The sequence below is a fragment of the Myripristis murdjan genome, chromosome 17 (assembly GCF_902150065.1).
Source record: "Myripristis murdjan chromosome 17, fMyrMur1.1, whole genome shotgun sequence".
NCBI lineage: Eukaryota > Metazoa > Chordata > Actinopteri > Holocentriformes > Holocentridae > Myripristis > Myripristis murdjan.
In genome coordinates this window covers 22,735,416-22,757,438 of record NC_043996.1, presented here as the reverse complement: position 1 = coordinate 22,757,438, position 22,023 = coordinate 22,735,416, and the positions used below count along the sequence as shown (strand labels likewise).

The window sequence follows — 22,023 nt, the reverse complement described above, 5'->3', positions numbered from 1 at the left end:
TATGACAGTTGCCATACCTGCCAGACCCCAATTTACATGGTGTGGCAGGAACACAAAAGCCGTGAATGCATGTTAATGTAGAGCGGAATGTAGAACAGAGTCAGGTTAAACATAATGGACTAGACTTCACACCTCTCCTAAATGCTTAATTGCTATTCAACTCAGGGTTTTACATCAAAGCCCAAAGGGTTCTTGGGGCAGTTGAGGTGATTACCTTGATCCTGCCGGGTCACGCAGGAAGCAAACACGTACAGCCGTGGATAAATAAAATTTTAAATCACAAAGTAGGTCAAACTAAGAATAGAAAGAGGCCCCAGTGTCATATGAGCAGGTATTAATTAACACAGTGCAGTTAAGCCCAGACTCTGGAACAAGTCAAAATGTGAAAATGACATTGATGTGAAAGCTACAGTACACGTTTTTTTGCAGCCTAACTGGATGTGTTCTTTTTTGAAGTGACTCACTTTGGCTGCATATCTAACTTATGGAACTAAAAATAGATTCTCTTCCATTTGATATTTCCTCCTGGTATGTTTTAGAGCAGGACATTTAATGCTATTGGCCTGAATATTAGAAAGACCTGCACAACCCAGGGCGGGCTACTGTTACTTTGACTCCTGAGGACAAACCCCAATAGTTTATAATTTCAGTTGTTGGACATTTCAAAGACACCAATATATTAATGGGTGACCTTGTTGCATTTCAGCTCCACTTTAAAATAAACAGCTGAGTAAGGTTAAAGTCAGGAAAATGCCAGTTAACCGTTGCAATAGAGGTTAAAATCAGAGGTTTGACACAGCTTCGGGTCCTATGGTAAGAGGATATGAAATCTTTTCCATTTCTTTCAGCATATATAAATATTAATGTCTGCAGAGTGGCTTAAGAGGTTTATGCATTTTTAAACGCTCCCGTGTCCTTTTTTTTTTTGTGTGTGTGTGCTCATCCACTCCTGCAGTTTACATAAAATGCACATCACCACTCTTGGGGTAGAGCTGTTAGAGGTGGCCCTTCATTGTCTCTGCTTTGGTGCTACATTACCATGTCATCCGCTTGCTGCAAACCCTCCGGCAGACACAATGCGCACAGCTCTATAGATGAATTCTGTCGGCGCCTCGGGGTCACTGTTTTCCAATTTCAGATCACATCTCTGTGTCCTCTGTGCGTGCTGAGTTCAATGATGTCCAGAGTTTAACCGTAATTAGTTAGAGAATCACATTGCCTCCCTTTGTAAACTCGTCTCATTCCCATGCGTCCCGACTCATTGCCATTGAGGAGACATCCGCGCGGCGCAGAGCACACCTTCCCAAACACCGCGATTCAAAGTCAGGATGCCGGCGTCGACCACGGGACTTTATTGATTCTCTTATCTGGATTAATAACGTCTGAGTCATATCAACACCCCGGTTTGTAGCAGGTTCAGTGAGGGGAGCGCAGCTTCGGCAGCTGTGCATGCTGGGGATAAGACTTGTCACTTCATTTTAAATCAGAGATGAATCAGCGCCACGCAGTTTGTCTCTGCGAGGCGAACACGGAGCAGAAGCTGGCCGGTGCATGAAAAGAGACCGCAGTCATCATCAAACATGAAAATGGCAGTTATCTCGCTCAATAAGTTCCCTGTTTTCAGGAAACATACTTAACTCTGATCACTGAGATTTTATATTTCAGGGGTAAATCCCTCATCAAAATTGTTCAGGATCAAAAGTTAAATACAGACATGAACTGTATTATTATTACTGTTCCAAATAAACTAGAAATGATAATATAGTGTAATATTGGTCTAGGCTTGATTCAAGTTCAAGTTTATTATTTCTGTCAGTCCAGCCATATATATAAGATACCCACAGCATCCAAAGTGCAGAGTGCAATACATAAAATACACATGAACAAAAACCAAGAGCAACAATAGGAGCGGTAATTAAAAGAATGCAGAGTTCTGCTACTGATATTAGGAATTTTATTGAAATGGTCAATGAAATTTAACTAGAATGAACAGAAAAAAAGGTATTTTCCCATTTTTCCCCTGTGCAGTCTGTCCATCCAGACAGTTTCTGTGTGATCTGGTGAGATTTCCAGTCGACAGCCGTCTTCCTTGTTTCCCGTCACCCCACTTTACAACGGGGCTGGATGGGTGTTTATTTGTGGAGCTCAGCTTCCTGCCAAAGAATACTGGGAAACTGTATCTATCTGCCCGAATTCATGCTCCTTGGGGGTTGATATATCCACAACTTTTTGATTGTTTTAGCCTCACAAACGAATACCCATCCAACCCCGTTGTAATGGGGTGCTGGGAGACAGGGACGATGGCGGCAGACTGGAAACCTCACTGCTTCACACGAACCGTCTGGATAGATTGCTCTGTGTGTAGGTGGGAAAGTATCCATCTCTTTTTTGTATTTTGGATGAACTGTTCTTTTAAGAAACCTACTCGGTGTGCTGTGACATTTCTCAGCTTAACCAAATGAGCCACTTACGCTTAACGCTGAAGTTTGATGGCACTTTAAATGAGCATAACACCATGTTGTCTTCCTGTAAGTGAGCCACTGTGCCCCCAGCGCTGCCAGGAGGGCCTTCATGGACTTACAAACAACAGATTTAGGTGATAAAATTTTATTGGATTGATATTGCCTCAGTGAGGTTTACCATTTTCCAGCCACAGAATGTCTCCTCTTTATGTTAGCAACACCTCCTCCTGCAATTGTGAAACTCCGTGTGCCGTTTCCCATGGTCAAAATCACACAACGCTGCTGTTGCATGGCGCTCTGTTTTGATTTCTGAGTCCACTGATAGCTCCATAGTCCTCAGTAAAGTAGCTCTCCCGTGGCGCTGTGTACCTGCTTCAAACCCTCGATCTGCTTCTGTACGGTGGGGGTGGGCAAGAGTTTAGTCAGTCAGCAAATTCAGGTCAGCGTGTTGCAAACATGTCACTAACCACTGCACACCATCTTCCCCAGGGGGTGTCCAATCAGCACCAGTCTCCCCTGGCTCGCCTGTTCACCATTCACACCACAGTACTGAGCTGTAGAGACATTTTTTTGTTTTGATCAACAGCTCCAAATGAGTGCAACTGGCAGCAATAAGAGCTTTTAGCGTGTGAATGTAAGCGTCATTTCGTTTAATATTTAACAACTGTTGTTGATGTAAAGAGGTTGCACTTAGAGGCTTGTTTTTCATAGTTTTTCTGTAATTAACAAAATGCCCTGAAATGGAAGCCAAAGTGTTTTGTGGAATAGGTGTCTTATATCACCCCGGTGATTTCTCTTCAATGCAAGAATAATGCAGTCTATTGTGGCAAAGTAATGACAGCTTACTGGTGTTACAGATGCTTACTTAAGTGTGTAAGGGTGCAGCTGCACACTTAGAGGTAATGAAAATATCTTTCATTTAAGTTTCAAACATTTCTTCTGTCTTTGACCCTGAGAAATGAAAGGCAGACGCTGTGTATCTTGGCATTCTTAGATAAAAGTCAAAGGCCACAGAATCAATAAAAATGGCTCGGCTGCTCTTAGCCCTGGCAGATTCTGGTCAAAAGCGTGTGTTCCTTATGCAGTGACCTACTATAACTTACCTGGATACGGTGCTTACGTGTTGTGACAGCATGTGCATGTTATTTGGATGTGTCGTGTGCTGAAATATGTTCCCATTATCTTGACACACCATCCTCTATGTGCGGCTTGTCGGTTCCCCTTACGGCTGTAGACGTGTAGCGCCTGTGCCCCTCGCTTATTTTCGCTCATCAACTTGACTTCGGTTCATCTGTGAGGTGTGAGGTTTTGACATAACACGGGGAAACCATTTGAATCTGTGCTATAAAAAAAAATGCAAATATTATTAATGTGTAATGAGGGCGTGAAGCTTAAAAGACACAGCTGTAAATAAATTACCCATTACCTCCTGCATTTTAAAGAGGGATGCAGCGTTACTAAACCGGAGGGTATAGATCTGGACGAGTGTTAACAGAATTCATTTTAAATGCAGTGATCGTTTTTTTTTTTTTTTTTTTTCAATGATAAGGCATGTCTAAACCCACGGCTCCTTGAATAATGAGGGATTAAAACTAATACACTTTTGACAAGCACATTTAATAAGTAAGATAGGACATCCCTGCTGTCATGAAGATGGAAGTTGATGATGATCAGTCTGCAGTTTCGGTCTTGTCATACTAACCAGCTGCTAAAGGGCATTCACTGGTCCGTCCCTTGTGTGATGACTGAGTGATGATGCACTGTTTGCTCACTTTTCGCGTGGCCAGGGTGTCAAGACGTACAATACCTACTCAACTCAAGACCGTGGGTAAGAAGATGGTGGAATATTGTGTTCCACTTGGCGGCCTGGGCGGCAACGGCGGCCAGCAAAGGCAGCCTTATGGGTGTCACATTTGATGACAAGCAGGGCCGTGGTGTTGCCTGAAGAGTTTGATATAGGGTCTTAGAAACAAGCAACCTCACTGGGGACGTAGTTACAGCAAAAAAAATGGCTGTAAGGGCTCGAGTGTGTGGGCGGTGGACTGATGGACCAGCCCTAGTGCCTCCTTGGTCAGCGGAGGGGGACTCAGTGTCATCTTTGTCCAAGAATTATGAGGGCAATCTCTGCTTGTGTTCTCGGACAGACGCCTGGCGGGGAGCAAGATCCTGTGACTTGTCAAGCGACCGGCAGCGCCCATATCTCAGTCAGCGTCCTCAGCGCTGCTGGACTGGACAGACTCTGTGGGCAGAGGTTAATCCCAGTCAAACCAAGTCACCCTCATCTAAATAATTAGACGAATGTTGTAGCAAACACCACCCCACCCACTTTCTCATTTGACTTCAGTTGATGAAACTGTTCCAGGCCACTCCGTTTATTATTAGTGTTTCTTCACAGCATCCAGCACACTATTAAAGACATCTGAATAATATATATATTATTTAAATCGGTGGGAACTACAGTAATACGTCTATACAGTAGCACCTAAGGACATATGTAAGTAGCTCATATATCAAGAGATGCCCTCTGCTGGGACTCATTTATGTCACGTACATCATGCTCATTACCCTTTCAATTATGAAACTCATTGAGCCATCTCAAGGGTACTGGAAATGTCAGTCATACTCACTACAGGGGGGATATATATCTAATTCTGGTTTTTGAGAGGTACAGCTCATATAGCACCTAGGATCAAACTCAAAGTGTGCAGCAGAGAGGACAGAGCAACGTCGTTAGTTCAGTCAGGGAGGGTAGCAGCACTGTTTTCATGGATTTCCCACTTCTACACCAGCCAGTCAGAAGCTGCATGATTTTCCAGGGGCTTTTTTGTGTCCTGTCAGACTCAGCTCATTTCCCTCGGGTTCCTTTGTAGTTTTTTCTATTCCTTTTTAAAGCGTTCCTGTTCAGGATACCCTCTAAGGTGACCTATCAGCTCATCTGCCTGTCAGTGTCCATCATCCAGAGAAGTGATCAGATTCTCTGCTCCCCGCTCGTGTAGTTGTCTTTCGGTATACTTCGTTCATTTTATGTTCATGTTATCCTTTCAGCTCCGGTGTGTTTGAGCACCCCACCGCGTCTGCAACACCGTGAGCGTGTGTGTGTGTGTGATCCTAATCGGCATCCTCATGGATATCATCCGCTTCCCTTATTCGAATCGTGTCACCATCCATGGGAGCCTTTCCCCCCCAATTCTTCTGTTGTCAATAAATTTTCATTTTATTCACCAAGGTTTCTCGTTTTGTCCATTCAAATGATTCTGTCCTGTTTGAAATGTATCTGGTGAAATCCCATCCAGCTGCTTACCTCCCACGCCAAGATCACCTCAAATACGGCCAAAGAACTAAACAAGCCATTCTTTTAGTAAAGTGGGCACAATTGCTAAAAGGTTGCCCAACCTCTCTTGTGCCTCTGGTAACAGCCTCCGCAACCCAGTGGGACAGACACGGCTTAAAAAACAGCCTGTCCTTACCTTGACCAGACTGACAAAGAACACAAACAACTTGTTTACTCCAGGTTCATGATGTTTCAAAGAAAATATAAAAAGATTCTTAACTAGTTCCTTCTTTGACTTCCAAAAAGAAACAAATTAAGTCAATGTCTTGAGGAAAAAATGGCAATCTATAGCAACACTTTCCATGTTGTTTTTAAGGTGACTGAAGTACAGCATGAACAGATATGACCCTCATTTATCAGTGTTGCATAGAAACGACTCTAAATTCTACCCCAGTCATTAAATTCAAAATTTTTAAACATGCAAGAAAATGCACACCTGCAGGTGATCTGCTACACTTACTAAATTAAGCTGAGCTGGCGGCATATCTCATCAGCATAAAGGTATGCTCCCAGCTGGCCACATATAGCAAGAACTTTCCTTTTAATGCTGCAGGACATTTCCTGTGCTGAATATGGCTCAGGCGAAGAATTTAACAAAGATGTGGAAAATGCAGCCTGACAGCAGGTGAACTCTGTTTCATCAAAATGCCAAGTGGTGGCAGAAAAAAAAACTTTGAAGGCATTTGAGACTTACAGATTTTTCCCAAGTGCTCACTATAACACCTTGTCTCCTCTGGATCAGCACCTGCCATGTTTTTTTTATTTTCATATCACTCACAACAGAATATTGTTGCCTCCACCGGTTCATTTTACACATGCGTCTCAGCTCCGTCACATGGGTCTGCTGCCTCTGTTTAGCATTCAAGTCTACTTTCACACGTTTGACATGGATCTGCAATCACTCCCCCCGGTGTTTTGTGAGAACGCTGCGCTGGAAGTCACATCTCGAAGCGCATCTAGTGTAGAGACACATTACGTCGTGACATTCGAGTCATGCACGCCTGGGAGGGTGGCGACAAGGAGTTTGACTTAGAAGTTTCCAAAACTGATGAAGCGCACAATTTACACAGCCCTCTCTCTCTTGTAATCTGGTGTCTTAGCAATGTTGTGGTGCACACACTACACAATTTAACACAGACGAGCTTCAAAAAATTACAAGATCTTTCACCTGTGGAAGGTCCCGATAGAGTGTCTGATCCCAATACTCACAACACCACATGCGCGAAGTGAAAACACATGTAAGAAGTAACTAAACAGAAGAAAAAGAGGAGTAAATTCAGTGTGGAGGAGAGAGCGTGGTTGGGAAGATGGGGCAGCAAGGACTGTGTTTGTTTGCCTGTTTCCTCTCACACTCTCACTGGTTATTGTTCGAGGGATTTGTCATAGATCACTCAAACTACAAGAGCATCAGAAATTGTTCCGTTTCAAGCATGCATGGAAATTTTGGGGCGTCCAGGACGACTCAAAACAAAATATTTCTCTCAGTGAATCTGCTCAGATTTTACGAGCATTAGTGATGGACCTTAGTTTGCAACTTTCTATATGTTTTTTTTTTTTTGTCTCAGGTCTCAAAAATTTTTCTGGAACAAGAAAATTAGAACTTAAATCTTAAATCTGGTGTAAGTTATATAATGAGTTTTTGGTTTGCTTAAGCCTTTAGAAGTTACAACGAATGGCGCGGTAAACAGGAGACACAAGGATTTCATGTACTATGTCAGTTGTAAATTGTGAAGAAAGCCATGTCTGCACTATTCATGCCAGGTTAGAAGCAGGATAAAGGCAAGAAGGGCAGCCAGCGTGTGTGACTGTGAAGCATTGTAGCGGCAGGTTGGTCAGGCAGCCAAAGCCTTTAGACTAACCCCATATGTCTTTTGTTGATTGCCTCGGTGGAAGGTGACCTGAGGTTGTGTGGTTAGGCTGCACCTGGAGCCGCTCACTCCAAGAGACTGCTGTCTTTAAACGTGGCGCGGACTTTCTCTTCAGCCACATCTAGATCTAACTGCTGGCTCGGTTGCCACTCATAGGAGGAACAGCGTGACTTTAAAGCTGACAGTTGCTTGGAGAAAACAGTAAGGCAGCAGTGAGAATTGTACCCTAAAGGTTTCCCCGCAGAAATCGTCCCTATCTGTTTGGATTTAGCGAAAACCCCCCTCTCTTAATAAACTGAAATCTAGAGTATTGCCGGGGCATTTATTTTCCCAAAATATGCCTAGTCACCCCCTGCAAGACATCTTCAGTATGAGCCGATTATTTAATTTAGTCAGCAACATATCTGCACTAGCCACAAATCCGCATGACATAAAAAGCTTGAATGTCTTTCTCTCGAGCAGTTTCTCCCTGAGGGCTGTTCCCTTTATAGAAGCCACGAGTCAATGTCAGAGATACCACCGAGGGAGCACATGCAAAAACAAAAAAGCAGTTCAGCACAGTTTATTGTCATGGCATTGCGGTTTGTATTTAATTTCTAAGCTCAGACACGGTAGCTCAAATCTTTTTTTTTTTTTTTCAGTTTTTCAAAAGCTTCACTTCAGTACAGCTTAATGTCATCCCACAGTTCAAAGGATACAGTGTCAGGTGCAAAATAAAAATTTTTAAAAAGAAGACAAAAATTACACAGAGAGACGGGGCAGGACAGATTACCAGTTGGCCATTTTTATATTTTTTTTGCTGTTAAAGTGCAGAGTGCTGGTGGAAATCAGGAGTCAGATGCATGTACATTACCTGAAACCATAATAGTTTATCGCACTATGGGATGCCACTTTTTTTTTTTTTTTTTTTTTTTTTTTTAAACCATGTGGTACAAAGCATGTTTAGTTTGATTTGTTTTACACTTCGGTGCCAGAAGGGCCTTTCCATGATGGGATGAGGTCAAACTCTTTGTGTAATGTTATCCAATATCACTTGATCCTGTCTCACAACCCGCTGAGACTGAAACTCTGCAAGCACTTTGAGGTAATCCAGTGATTTCTGCTGCATGTGCTGACGATGCCAGAGAGCTACCGCGGCGACGTGCTTGAGTAACGATCTATCACCTCTGATTAAATTTTATAACAAAGCGCGTGTGACAAGGACACGGCCGTATTAATGTTTGTGAAACGGTGTGGCTGCCATGTTCTGCTCCATCACATGTAGGTCGTTCAAGGACGCTGGAGCGGTTTTTGTTTTCACGTTGGGAAGCTGACGTGCTGGTGTTTTGCTTGCCCTGAAACCAACACTTTATAGTTCATGTGAACCACAGTTCATCAGGACCATAAATTTAGGATTTTGGAAGCAGCTTGAGTGTGGTCTTCCTCTCGGGATGGGGAATAGTTTGAATTTTCTTTTATATTGCACCGAGGTTTGATGAGGTGTTAAGCGACACACAGTGGACAGCCAGGCAAGATCCAGGTGCAAAAATACAGTCTGTATTTTAAAATTAAAAAAAAAAAAAAAAAAACATGCTTATGTTACTTTCCAGGTGGTTAAGTAAGTAATTTTCAATGTGTGAATTCCAGGACAAAAGACGAGACAGCATGTTCTCACTGTCTTCAGATCTGAAGCAGCTCAGCAAATCATTCAGCAAATTCTAAAAGCAGTGCTGTAGTTTTTCACATTTGGACTGCATTTGTACAGAATGGGGAAAATTTGTAACAAACGACCATTTTCAATGTCTGGTGCACTGACAGTAATGGATTAACAAGTCAGGTAATTTAATGCACGTGCTGTTATTCCATGAAGTGAACGTAAAACTGTGAGAAAAAAAAAAAAAAAAAATTAAGGATAAGAAAGAAGAAGATGATGACAAAAATTGCCCACTCAGTTTCATAAAATGTTTGAAATCTTTTGCACTTTTTTTCTTTTTTTAGCCCATCGGCAGAAAATGAATCGATTCCAATTTCAAAATCCTGCATTTCCTGCATTGATTCATCAAATAAAAATCCCATTTGCTGTTTACAACTTCACAAAGATGCTAAGACTTACTTTTCTCTGCTCATATAATTATAAAATTAAAACGTTGGGTTTTTCACACTATGTTAGCAACGAATACATTACTTTGGTCTCAGACAGCTTTCCACAGCATCATTTTTGACGTTTTATGTAGTTTTATCTAGTTGGTTAGTTGACAACAAAAATAAAAAATTGTTTCCAGCCTACAATTGTTGCCTCATTGGATTTTGATTTCAAGCAAATCACTCCGGGGTTTTCTTAGAAGCAGCATGGGGCCGCTTTCTTTGAAGTGTTGACGCTCGGTTCACATCTAAACTCTGTCACAACTTCCTGAAACAAAGCAAACTGCCTGGGGAAAAACCCTGGAGTTCGTCAAAGAAAAGAATTGATATATTTACTTTTATTCGCACATCTCACTTTTCATGTTTACCAGTGCCACGTTGCCTGTGATTCTCTTGACTCGTGCCTTAAACAATCAGGCTGTTGTATCCTCAGCTGCCCTCTGACATCTGTGTGCGGTGTGCAACCATCGGCGTGGCAGCGTTGCTCCAGTGTCCGCTGTCTTTAAAAGAAACGTCAGGCTGCGTCGAGCTTGAACATTTCCGTGGTGTTTACAGCCTGCCCTATTTTGCTCTGTGTCTCCCAGGTCATGAATTTAATTCCACGTGGCCTGGAAGCGCGGCTGTGTGTGCCGTTTTGATTGGCTGGACTACACGAAAAGAAGTTTGAAAAAATATGGCTAAGACCGTCACCTGAAACGCCGTTTGCCATTTTCACACGGTGGCTATGTTTAGTTTACATCACACCCGAGGTGGGAAACACGCGGAAGACAGTGAAGCAGATGGAGACGATGGCAAACTCAACCCGTCTAAATTTTCCTGCAGCGTCGAGACACGAACAAGCTGGAGGCCTCATCACCGCGCAAGACCCAAATCCAAGGCTACAGAGATCGGATTGGACGTGACACCTGCTCATATGTGGGTCACCTAGCCATAATGTTATTAAGATTGACATGCAGTTGACTTAAAGTACAAGTCTTTTCCAGTCTGCCGTGATCCTCCTTGTCTCTTGGCACTCCGGCACAGTTGGGCTGGATGAGTCATCCGTGGAGATGAAACTGTTAAAAACTGAAGTGTTAAAAAGTCAGTCACCCGCCTCTAATTCATACTTCTTAAGTACAGTTTGATGGTGTTGTTTGGCAGGAAATGCGCTGCAGTTCCCAACGAAACTCTCAAGGGATATGGATTACATCCAATATGTGTGACGTTTTTAGAAAGAGCTGTTGCTGGTGTGTTTGCCACATGTAAATTTTGAATCACAAATGATGTGCCAGACTGAAAACCCTGCCAAATCATATAGAAACGAGCTGAATGGATAGATAGCCCAAGGCATAAGTACGAAAATATCATGTTTCTTGGTTGTATTTTTGGGCAAACTGGTTCTTTAACACATGCTGTGCCTGCATCGGTTCCGACGTGCGTGTCACACACCTCTTCATGCTGCATACTGTAAGAAAATCAAGTGAAAGGAGGCTGAAGTTTCTGCTGTCATGAATCTGTATTTCCTGGCAATAGGAAATATCAGCCGGCGCCTCTACTGTCACCTTTTGTTAGTCAAACACTTAGAGAGAATGCTGCCAAATGGTGGCAGAGGATTATGATATGCACATGTGCACACACACACACAGGAAACACACACACACAGGCTAAACAAGGAGTGTCTGTGGGACTAGGAATCAAAGCATCCACACAGCACTTGCACAGTATTCGGTTTTCAATGAGAAAAGCCAATCCATGATAATTTTGTGCGATTAGAATAGATGCTCATTCATCTAATCAGACAGTTTTACAAGTTCAAACCCTTTTCCAGGTTTATTTTTTGCAGCCTAAATGACTTGGCTGGAGTCCTCTGCCAATCTTGAAATGGGTATGGTGTTTTGTGCGTGTGTGTGTGTGAGACTGGGAGAAAGAGGGAGGTAGAGTGTGTGAAAGCGAGACAGAGGGAGAGAGATGAAAGTTGGCACAGTGGCTACCAGAGGAGGTGGGCGATGTTGGCAGGGCATGAACCAGTTGGTAATCACAGATTTCTTTTAATCTCCTTATGCACCTCCCGACTTTCTTCTGAGACAGTGAAGTGCGGTCAGTGTTGGGTAGTTTGCAGCGTCGTTGACACCTTCACATGGAGATGTTATCCTTGAATCGCATTTTAAAGGAACCGAGTCACGAGATATTGTTATAACTGTATGGATTTGGCGTTTTTGCATGTTGACACACTGTAAAGCGAAATAGATATGTGAAGAAAAGAGCTTTATCATGGGTAATGCACAGATGGTTAGTCAGAATTGTGCTTTCCCTGCACCAGTGCTTTGAATTAATCCTGCCTCAGTGGAGTGGCTCAGAGGGACAAACCTCACAACCTGCTCCCCTTCTTCTATTTCTGCACCATCAGAACTTGCTTCACAAACACAGTGTGATATTAGCCTGGAGAGACTCAGGTCTTTATCTGGAAAACACCTTGTTCTATTAACGATGAGTCAGACAGACTCAAAGGTGCTGTGATATTCAATTTTCAGGATTTGGTTTTAAAATAAACTAAGGCTCAGGATAAGAATGACGGCCTTTATAATGAAAGGCGTGTGTTTAACGAGTTTAAAGTCCTTGCTAGCAGCTTCAGTGCGACGCTCTGATTGGCCAGCAACACCAGATCCTTTGAATTTAAATGAGGCGAACCTGGCTGGCGGCTACCGGGGGAGGTTGTCAGTCGAAATGCTCCAAACTTAGCTCACATGAAGGATTTCAGCAGTCAGTGACTTGGAGCAACATCACTGCCACTCTGTCTACCGCTGCTGTTCTATTAAATAACACATTTTACTTAATTATTAAATAACACATTTTATTAAATACCGGTCATACGTTGTGCAAATTCTGGCCATTTGTTGCTTTGTCGAGACAGAAGGTGTGAAGTTTCATCATTTGCCCATTCATCATTTCATCATTTGCCCAAGACTTTGCAGCAATAATTAATTTATCTTACCTCCTTGGTAATTACGAGCAACTTTGTGTCTGGAAGATTAAAATATTTTTGGATTGCCTGTACCGCCCCCAAGTAATGGAAAGCCCTGCATGACCCGGCTTCACATCATATCACAGACCTGCTGCCCCCCCTCCCCCCCCACACCACGAGCCGAGCTCTTAGGTCATCTAACCAGACTCTCCTAAGGCGGTGGTTCTCAAATCTTTTTTTGGTCGTGACGCCCTAAATCAAGCCAGTGCCTAGTCGCGATCCCCTGTCACAGACCACATAAGCAGAGTGGTGAACAGTCTCTGAAAACATGACGGCGTTTTCAGGTTGTTTCATTTACTTAACTATCAGTGGAGGCACTGTGCTTTAAAACTACTCGGTATCTCACAAGAAAACAGAAAAAAAGAGCGACATATGGAAAAACAGTCATGATAATTTTGCATTTTTTTTTTTTCTTTTTTCTTATGTCTCAGTCATCTTGCAACTGCTCACAACATTATCTCATGACCGGCGGTTTGAGAGCGGCTGTTCGAAAGGGTCCCTCGGACACGTTTTAAGACTTGGGGAGATTGTGCTTTCCAGTTTGCAGCACCTAAGCTTTGGAAAAGTCACCGAATATCTCTCTGGACTCTGAGGACTCTTTTAAAAAGGAGCTTAAAACATTTAGTTAGGATGTGATATGTCATGTTTTATGTCTGTTTCCCTGCTTATTTCTCTTTTATTTATTTGACTGTCAAGCACTTTGTGACTGGCGTCTCTGAACGGCTCCATGTAAATGAACTTTACTGACTTACTTCAGGGGTCAGTACAGCCCTTAAACTGTGCAAATCCACTTATTTGCCTCTCTTCGTTGATCTTCGAACCGTGCATAAGGCATTAGCTGTCCCATCACGGTTGCCTAGACTTTACAGAAGATTTTCAAATGCCAGATGGCAACTGATCAATGAACAGGTTGACTCATTTTTATTACAGATTCAAACAAACAAGCTCAGTGTGTTCTGCGGTGGAATTGATTGCTTTAGCTCATCTCCTCCCGCGGGACACATGTTCTGCTCATTCAAGTGCTGTCGTGATCGAAAGCGACTGTGATTTAAATGACGCTGTCCTGTACTACAGTATGCAGCAGCCACTCAAACGGGGGTCTCTGGGGAATTTCCTTCACTTTATTGGCTTCCCTTTCAGCAGAGAACTCACTTTAAAATCCTCCTATTGGTTTTTAAGGCACTACATGTTTCAGCTCCCAAGTATTTTTCTGACTATTCCCCCATCAGTCCTCGCAGGTCTTCAGACTGTGGCTCTCTGGTTGTACCCAGAATAAAATCAGCAGGTGCTGCAAAGTACATTTAGTTACTGCGGACCTGGCCACATAGATGGATAAACAGATGAATAGACACAAAGACAGATAGATGATAGATAGATGCACTTTATTGATCCCAAATTGGGAATTTCATGTGTTCCAGCAGCAGATTTAGCAGACATTGCACAGGAATAATAACAGACTACACAAAATACACCTCTCAACACTAGAAAGAGAGAAATATATATCTTTAGAAAAATAAAACACAACAAATAACAAATAAAGTGGATGAATACAAAGAATATAAGAAAAAAGAATAACCTCTGCATACCCTACAAGAGTAATAAAAACTAAAATATACCTCTAAAATATCTATAAACCTTTTGCCTTTGAACCTATACACAGACAATATGTTTACTGAAATATATTAGATATTGAATAGATGTATACTCACAATGTATAATTCTTTTAGTATAATTTCAGTGTAGCAGTCCTTGATGCCTGGTATGCAAAACGTTTTTTAAAATAAATGGAATTCAGTTTATACATGTATATAGAATATTAATACATGATTAAATAAATAAAATACTCTGCCTGACAAGCTGTGATCTATAAAAACTGTATCTACATTTAAAACTAACCTCAAAACCATGCCGTTATATGTTGTTTGTGTATATGTCGTGTACATGTTGTGCTCTTTAAATAAAGCTGTCTTGCCTGCATGAACACTACAAGCTTCATGTAGTCAAACAAATGGCTGGAAAATGTAGAATCATCAAAGTCTGAGACAATTTGCCTTTTTTTCTAACTGCCACAAGCAGGGTTCATTTCTGCCTCTGTATTTTACTGCTACTATTGTTTTTTTTTTTATTTTTATTGTTATTTTATTGTTTTTATTTTATTTTATTTTTTTTTTAACAAATGTCACTTGTGATATTCCTTTCGATGCCAGTAGTTTTATTCTGTTTTCGCAACACTTTCAAGTGTCGCTCCAGGCGCTCAGAGGGGGATGGTTTCTGCATTTGCTATCAGGTTGTTTTCAAGAAGCCGGGGGTGTTTACAAAGACCTTTGAGTGTGGATGGGTGTTGCATGTTAATGTCACACACCCTGTCTGTCTCAAATTTGGCCAAACCAGCACCTGACCCAGGGAAATACCCCATATTTAGGAGCTGAACGCTGAGGTTACGTGACGGCAACCTCGGGACTCATTTTTAGGAAATTGGATGGCCAGGTGGAACCTTTTAGCATGCATTCAGGAAATACTGTGATAAAGGAACATAATACTACATATTGTAAACTGATGGAATATGTCAAGTTAATATCATGAGCATTTACTTGTGGCTGAATTGGGTGAATCATGGAATACACACTGAGTCTTCCATTTTTCTAATCAAAACACTGCATAATAAGTGACAGGTTTACTGGATCAAACTGTGAATCCCGAAGACACAGATAATCAGTAATTAGATGGTCTTGATGGAATAGACTTCTACCCTCTCCATATACAGCTATTCTCTATTTCACTTCAACTCTTTATACATTTTAAGTGCAAAAGAGATAAACGGCCAGCTGAATATAAAGTGAGGAAATACAAAATAGAAAAATTCAGGTCAAAGTCAATTATGGAAAACAGTTTTTAAAAGATGTGCAAATAAACTGGAGGAGTAAGAGGCTTTGCATACCCGATATGAATAATAAAAAAAATGCATTGCAGAATTGATATTCCTCATAAGTATCAGAAACAGATAATTGTACTAAACTGGAACCCAAACAAATTAAAAGAATGTTTTAGCTAACCTACCTGCCCAGCATCTGACTGCAACCACACTGCAACAAATGAATGATTCTCACATGCTGTGCTTGATGCTGAATACAGATGGGAGACTTGGATGGACGATTAAATCTGTGAAACTATTAGCAAAGAATGCAACATAAGCAGCTTTTGCAGTGATTTTCCAGTTGCACTTTTGTCAACCACTTTCCTAACTCTTTTTTTTTTTTTTTTTCGCAGGGAGTGCATTCAGAGAATGCATGGATAATGGGACATGGGCTCTGAAGAGCAATTACTCCAATTGTGAGCCCATTTTGGAGGAAAAGGTTAGTATGGCAGTGCAAGAGGGACCCTGCTATCTTCTTCATTCTGTAAGCAGTCTGTTAACAGTAAGGGATAAATGCTCATCACAGTTTCTCATCATTACAATAATGGCAGGGTAGGAAAAGCCATCAGATGTAGCAAGTTAATGTGCTGTTTTGATTGCATAACGCTAATTGAACTGCATTTTCTTCTCGTGCAGTTAAACATTACATGTTTGAAACATCTGTTTCTGACTCACTTCACACATACAAAAGTATGTCTCTGTAAATGGTCTAGTCTGTGTCCGCAGAAGCGAAGCCCGAGGTGAAATTCCATGTCTTTCATATAGCATGTACAGTTATGAGTTTTGGCCTGATTGCCTCTCATCATGTCTCCTGATTATGTGTATTTATGGCTCATGCTCTATTTCCTTAGATAATTTTAAGCTGAGCTATCTGAAGTGTGTCAATGACATTTGCTTTCTGTTACATTAGTTAAGACCTGAAAATAATTTAACACACAGTAGATAGACAGACACATAGATAGATAGAGAGAGAGAGAGAGAGAGAAATTGATATTAGCCGTGTTTCCATCAACATATTTTTATGGACATATTGCATTCGAAAAGTTGAATGGGAAAAAAAAAAATTCCTCAATTTTGCAAAAACAGTTTTTGACATAGTGAACATTTAACACACATGACTGATCAGCTGTTTCTGCTGTCGGCATCTTCTTGGATATTCCCGTAATGCGTGAAAACATGGCTGGCAGCAGTAGATGTAGATGGACAAGGCAACTGGTTTTGTTTCCAGTTTGCAACCTCCACTTCCTCTGCTCAATTTATTTCAGTCATGCATCAGGGAGCCTATACCGCCAACCTCTGATGAAACTTTGCCCAGTTTATTCACTCCAAACCAGTTGAGAGAAACACACCTAATTTGCATTTTTGTTGCATTGCATGTTCTTGTTTCTTGGTTTGTTAAAGCCTTTTTCATCCCATATTTTCAAATCTTGCCCATCATTTGTATTTGTGAGCTGCAGCAGTGATGTGAGAGATGTAACTCAGCTTTTGTTTCTACAGAGGAAATATCCAATGCATTATAAAATAGCACTGATCATCAACTACCTAGGCCACTGTATCTCTGTGGGAGCGCTAGTGGTGGCCTTCATTCTCTTCTTATGCTTAAGGCAAGTACAGAAATAGTGCCTATCTAAATGTATCCTATGTGCATGAAAACTATTACAAGACAATTCATGTAATATCTTTGGACTGCCGTCCTTATCATTAACTCGCTTATGTCAAGTGAGCAGATCCCTCCAGTTCACACAGACTTTAGTTATGCGTAATGTGTATTTCAGTACTCGTTTTTTCAAACCTGTATTACTCCTTTTCAAGTCATGTACACGCACACACAGACACACACACTCACCCACCCACACTCGCACACACACACACACAGACACACACACACACACACACACACACACACACACACACACACACACACACACACACACACACACACACAGAGCATTAAATTAAGCAAACAGCCTCAACTGTGTTATGCACTAGGGGTTGGATCAATTTTTTTTTTTTTTTTTTTTTTTTTTTAGATTCAAGACGCAGATAGGCCAGTTTATTTGCCTGAGGGTGAAAAAGCCTCTGAAACAGCATTTAGACTATAATGTAACACTGAGGCTCTCTACTGAAACCCACAATGAAGAAATGAAAGGGTTGCAGCTCTTAATGGCAGGGTGATCCAGCTCACCTATTGCATGTTAGGGAGAAACTCTCTAAGATGCATTAAGCCTCCAAACAAAGAATCAATCATAGGTATGGATGTAGATATATATATATATATATATATATATATATATATATATATATATATATATATATATGTCCATTGTAGGTTTCATAACTGTTTTCTTATAAAACCTAGTTATGGTTGGGGAGAAATTATGTTGGCAATGGAGAACACTGATATTTCATAAAATGATGATGTTTTTCAGTCTGACCTCACTATGCACAATACAGCTCTGGCATTATCCCCTGATGTTGAATCTCACTTCAAATGATAACAAAATAACATGATATCTCATCCACTTGACCTCTTGTGCAGGAGCATACGATGCCTCCGAAACATCATCCACTGGAACTTGATCACCACCTTCATTTTGAGGAATGTCATGTGGTTTCTGCTTCAGCTGATCGACCACAATATCCATGAGAGCAATGAGGTAACCGTGTTGATTTGTTATGTGTCGAATACGCCATAAAGGTGCACCATGCGAAATCACAAGTGGTTGATTTAAATGAGGATTCTTTAGGCTTTAAAAGTGAACACGTAGCTTAACAGTGAGTCAGTCTGACGTTTAGAGCCATGTGACCTCAGCTGTCAAAATGCATGCTTATTGCACTCAAATCTAAAGGTCCGCGCTTCATTTGACTGTTGGGAATTTTGCATTGTGCACCTTTAATCTGAATATTATTGTCATTGTCTCTGCTAATATTCAATACAACATTCTGGCATTTAGCTATATAGTTTACTCGAGGTTGCGCTGTTAAAGTGTACTGAATATGAATCAATGCATATGATTTGGTTGTAGGCAAGTGTTGTTTTTGGACGTCAGATAATAGTACTGAATATCAGCACTCATGGAATGCCTTTTGACCAATCAAATCACTCAGTCGGAGCTAACGGTTGTATAGTAACCACGCAATAACTGCCGTGATCGACGCTGTAACACACTTTGCACCGCGATAGCACAAACATAGACATGTTTCCGACAACAACATTGACGTTACATTATGAATGGCTGTCAGAAGAGGACAAGGAGGACGAACAACGCCTGGATGTGGCTGCTCCCTGTGGGTTTTTTGCCCCCACTGTGGACTGCGTAAGGCCGTGCTACCTTCCAGCCTGTGGTTAAACCCAGGGCTGTGATTAAGCCGAGGGTTAGGAAGTGCTGCAAAGTATGTGCGGATACTACGACAGAAACCTTCAGGCAATCCAGATTGTGGTCGGAAAACTGTTTATGTGCAGCTCAGTTAAGCTTGAATTTTGTCCCAACTATTTGTGTACGTGGTGTAAGCTGAAAATGTATATCACAGTCTTTAGTCTGTTATTACAGTCAACTGATAAATGGTGTTTATAAAACAGTTGTATAAAAGCAGTATCACACTGGATACAGAGTCATAGCCGTGCTGATATTCACTATAACAGCACAACCAATGTGCTTCTTAAGAAAGATTACTTAAAGTGAGAGTATAGATATTTTTAGTGACTGAATTTTTCCATTTCTCTCTACAGCCCTGGTGTCGACTAATTACAACAATATACAACTATTTTGTGGTGACAAATTTTTTCTGGATGTTTGTTGAGGGGTGCTACCTTCACACCGCCATTGTAATGACTTATTCCACGGATAAGCTCAGAAAGTGGGTCTTCCTTTTCATCGGATGGTGTAAGTACATTCATATTCACAGCCTAGCCAGTAAATAATAACAGACAATGGAAATACTTGTGCCACGTTGATACTGTAAAAATGTCTGGCCATTATGAGCACTTTTAAAAGTTATTCTACTCAGTCTCAGGATCAGATTCACTTCATTTGCCATGGACAATCTTTTCACAAGAAATTTCCATGGTGACAGAGGCATAGAAACATTGCCTACTCATGCTGTAAGACATCTAATTACACACTGGCACATATGGTAAATGGAGCGCAGGAACTCAGATTTAGTGCAGGGGGCTAATGCAGGCTATAGACAACAGAGAGTACACTCTTCAGCACAAGTATAGGTATACACTGACACACTCAGCATCATGTGTGTGTGCACTCAAGCAGCCACGGTTGGGTAGTAACAGAAAAGGAGCAGGAATCACTGGCTCTTACTATCACAATATTTTACCCATGATGATGATGGCATCATGATATAGGCGATTCTGCAGTATGCAATATAAGGTAAGGTAATCAGCTTTGGTTCCTCACAAAAAATACCATGAAAAAGGCAAAATAATTTTAATAAGCAGGAATCAGTTGTGTTTTAATATGCACTGCAACATGAACATGACAGAGCTGTTCCAGTTCATATACCTAAAGGCAGGGAACAAAAATTGCATCATAGGAACTCACATGTGCATCTGTGCAAATGAAAATGAAAACACAAATATCGCTATGTGTCACAAGTGTATTAATAATATATCACAAGAGCAAGTACTGTGATATATCGCTATTTTAATATTTTGTCCCACCCCATAACAGAACAACAGCAACAGCAATCAAGTACAAAAAAAGAAAATACATTTAGTTCCATTACCTATGAAAGGCTACCTTATAATTACACATACTTGAGAAAAGAAAAGAGTGATTACTTCTGGGAATACTTTCAAAGTGAAAGCAAGAAACTCAGCATGTAATGGAAATAGTGGCAGGTGCTTTCTCTAACCTGGCGGAGAGGGAAAAAAATACATGCTAAATTAATATCTTGTGTTTGTATTTTTTTGTCTGTACCTTTATACTGTACCTCAAATATTGCAAAGTAATCTAAATGCAAATAACTGAATTTGGTGAATCCCCTGGATCATGTTACTGATTGAAATTTTGGTGAGAACGCTAGAAACTGTTCATATATTTTTCTAAAGTAACCAACCCAACCCTGCAAGCAACATGGGATGCAATCCTATGGGATATTTGTACTGCATGACATGAATATTTTCCACAGAAGTGCACCTATTCAAAAGAGCAAGATGAATTTGGGGAAGGGCAGATATAAGAAATTGTTAAAAATGTTGAGAAGTTGGGATCTGAGAACTGAACTGAGTATTTTTCCATCACATATCCACCACAGAAAGCAAAGACACTTCTGTTTGTTTTTCAGCTTTTGTAGTTCAGTCCAAGTTGTGAAGCCGCCGTACCCCCTTTGTTCTGCAGCAGTGTTACAGCAGCTCTGCACCACTGCTTTTCGCAACTCTCTTTGTCTCCCCAAGTTCACAATTTTACATGCTCCATCATACGCTCGACTGAAAGCACTTAAATATAGAAACCAGAGGGAGTTCCTTTGAGGCTTTGGCTTCGGTTTAAGTTCAGATCTTCTGAGAGAGTACAGCATCACTGAGGTGTGGAAAATATCGTTGGTTGTGCATGATTTCCTGTCATACTGACTGACCTGTGGATGTGTAGCAGATGTCCCATCATCACCACATGAATTATCCATGCTCACCTTGAGCCAAGGTATTAAGGAAAGCATATTGCAACTTTAGGAGGCATTGACTTCCGACACCAATGTAAGAAGCTTATGCCACGAGATGGAAAAATAGATGTGGAAAAATGCTCATCTGCATCACTGTCATTAAGCTTAGCCACAGCTGAGACTTTTTTATGTAATGGACAACGTATGTGCATACAGCAGGAAAAAATAAATGCACAGCGCAGTTACTGTACACTATGTAGGTCACACTACAGTGACTCAACAAAGCTTTATGAACGTAACAACATATGATAGATTAATGACTAAATGACAGATGAAAGCAATTGGAAATGGCAGATGAATAGAAATCAGATGGTAACTGATTATAAATCGTACTGGCTTAAAAACATAAATGTCCAAAGGCATGTGTCAGTTTAAAATAGAGCATTACTGACTAAATGTGATTGAGATGTAAAAGGATTTTTTTCCCCTATGATGACGAGACACAGGGAAACCTCCCTATGCAGAACACTTGAGATGAATTCCCTGCTTTATTTTCACTGTGTATGAAACAGGAAAATGCATACAGTATTTCTACATTTGGTATATATTTTTTCTCCACTGTGGCTTGTCAGTGAAAAGTACACATTTCTTACAAATCATAGGTTTCACCACTTTTTTGATTATGCTGGGTTTGGGGCAGAAAAGCTTTGGCA

General features: G+C 41.1%; 1 protein-coding gene across 1 annotated transcript in view; it reads left to right on the top strand.

Moving 5' to 3' along the window:
* LOC115375188 (corticotropin-releasing factor receptor 2) overlaps positions 1 to 22,023 on the top strand; it is a 40,421-nt gene that overhangs the window by 10,569 nt on the left and 7,829 nt on the right. The window contains exons 3-6 of the mRNA XM_030074566.1: positions 16,051 to 16,136; positions 17,195 to 17,301; positions 18,237 to 18,354; positions 19,428 to 19,581. Of these exons, the coding sequence (XP_029930426.1) occupies positions 16,051 to 16,136; positions 17,195 to 17,301; positions 18,237 to 18,354; positions 19,428 to 19,581 (465 nt within the window). The remainder of the gene's footprint in view (positions 1 to 16,050; positions 16,137 to 17,194; positions 17,302 to 18,236; positions 18,355 to 19,427; positions 19,582 to 22,023) is intronic.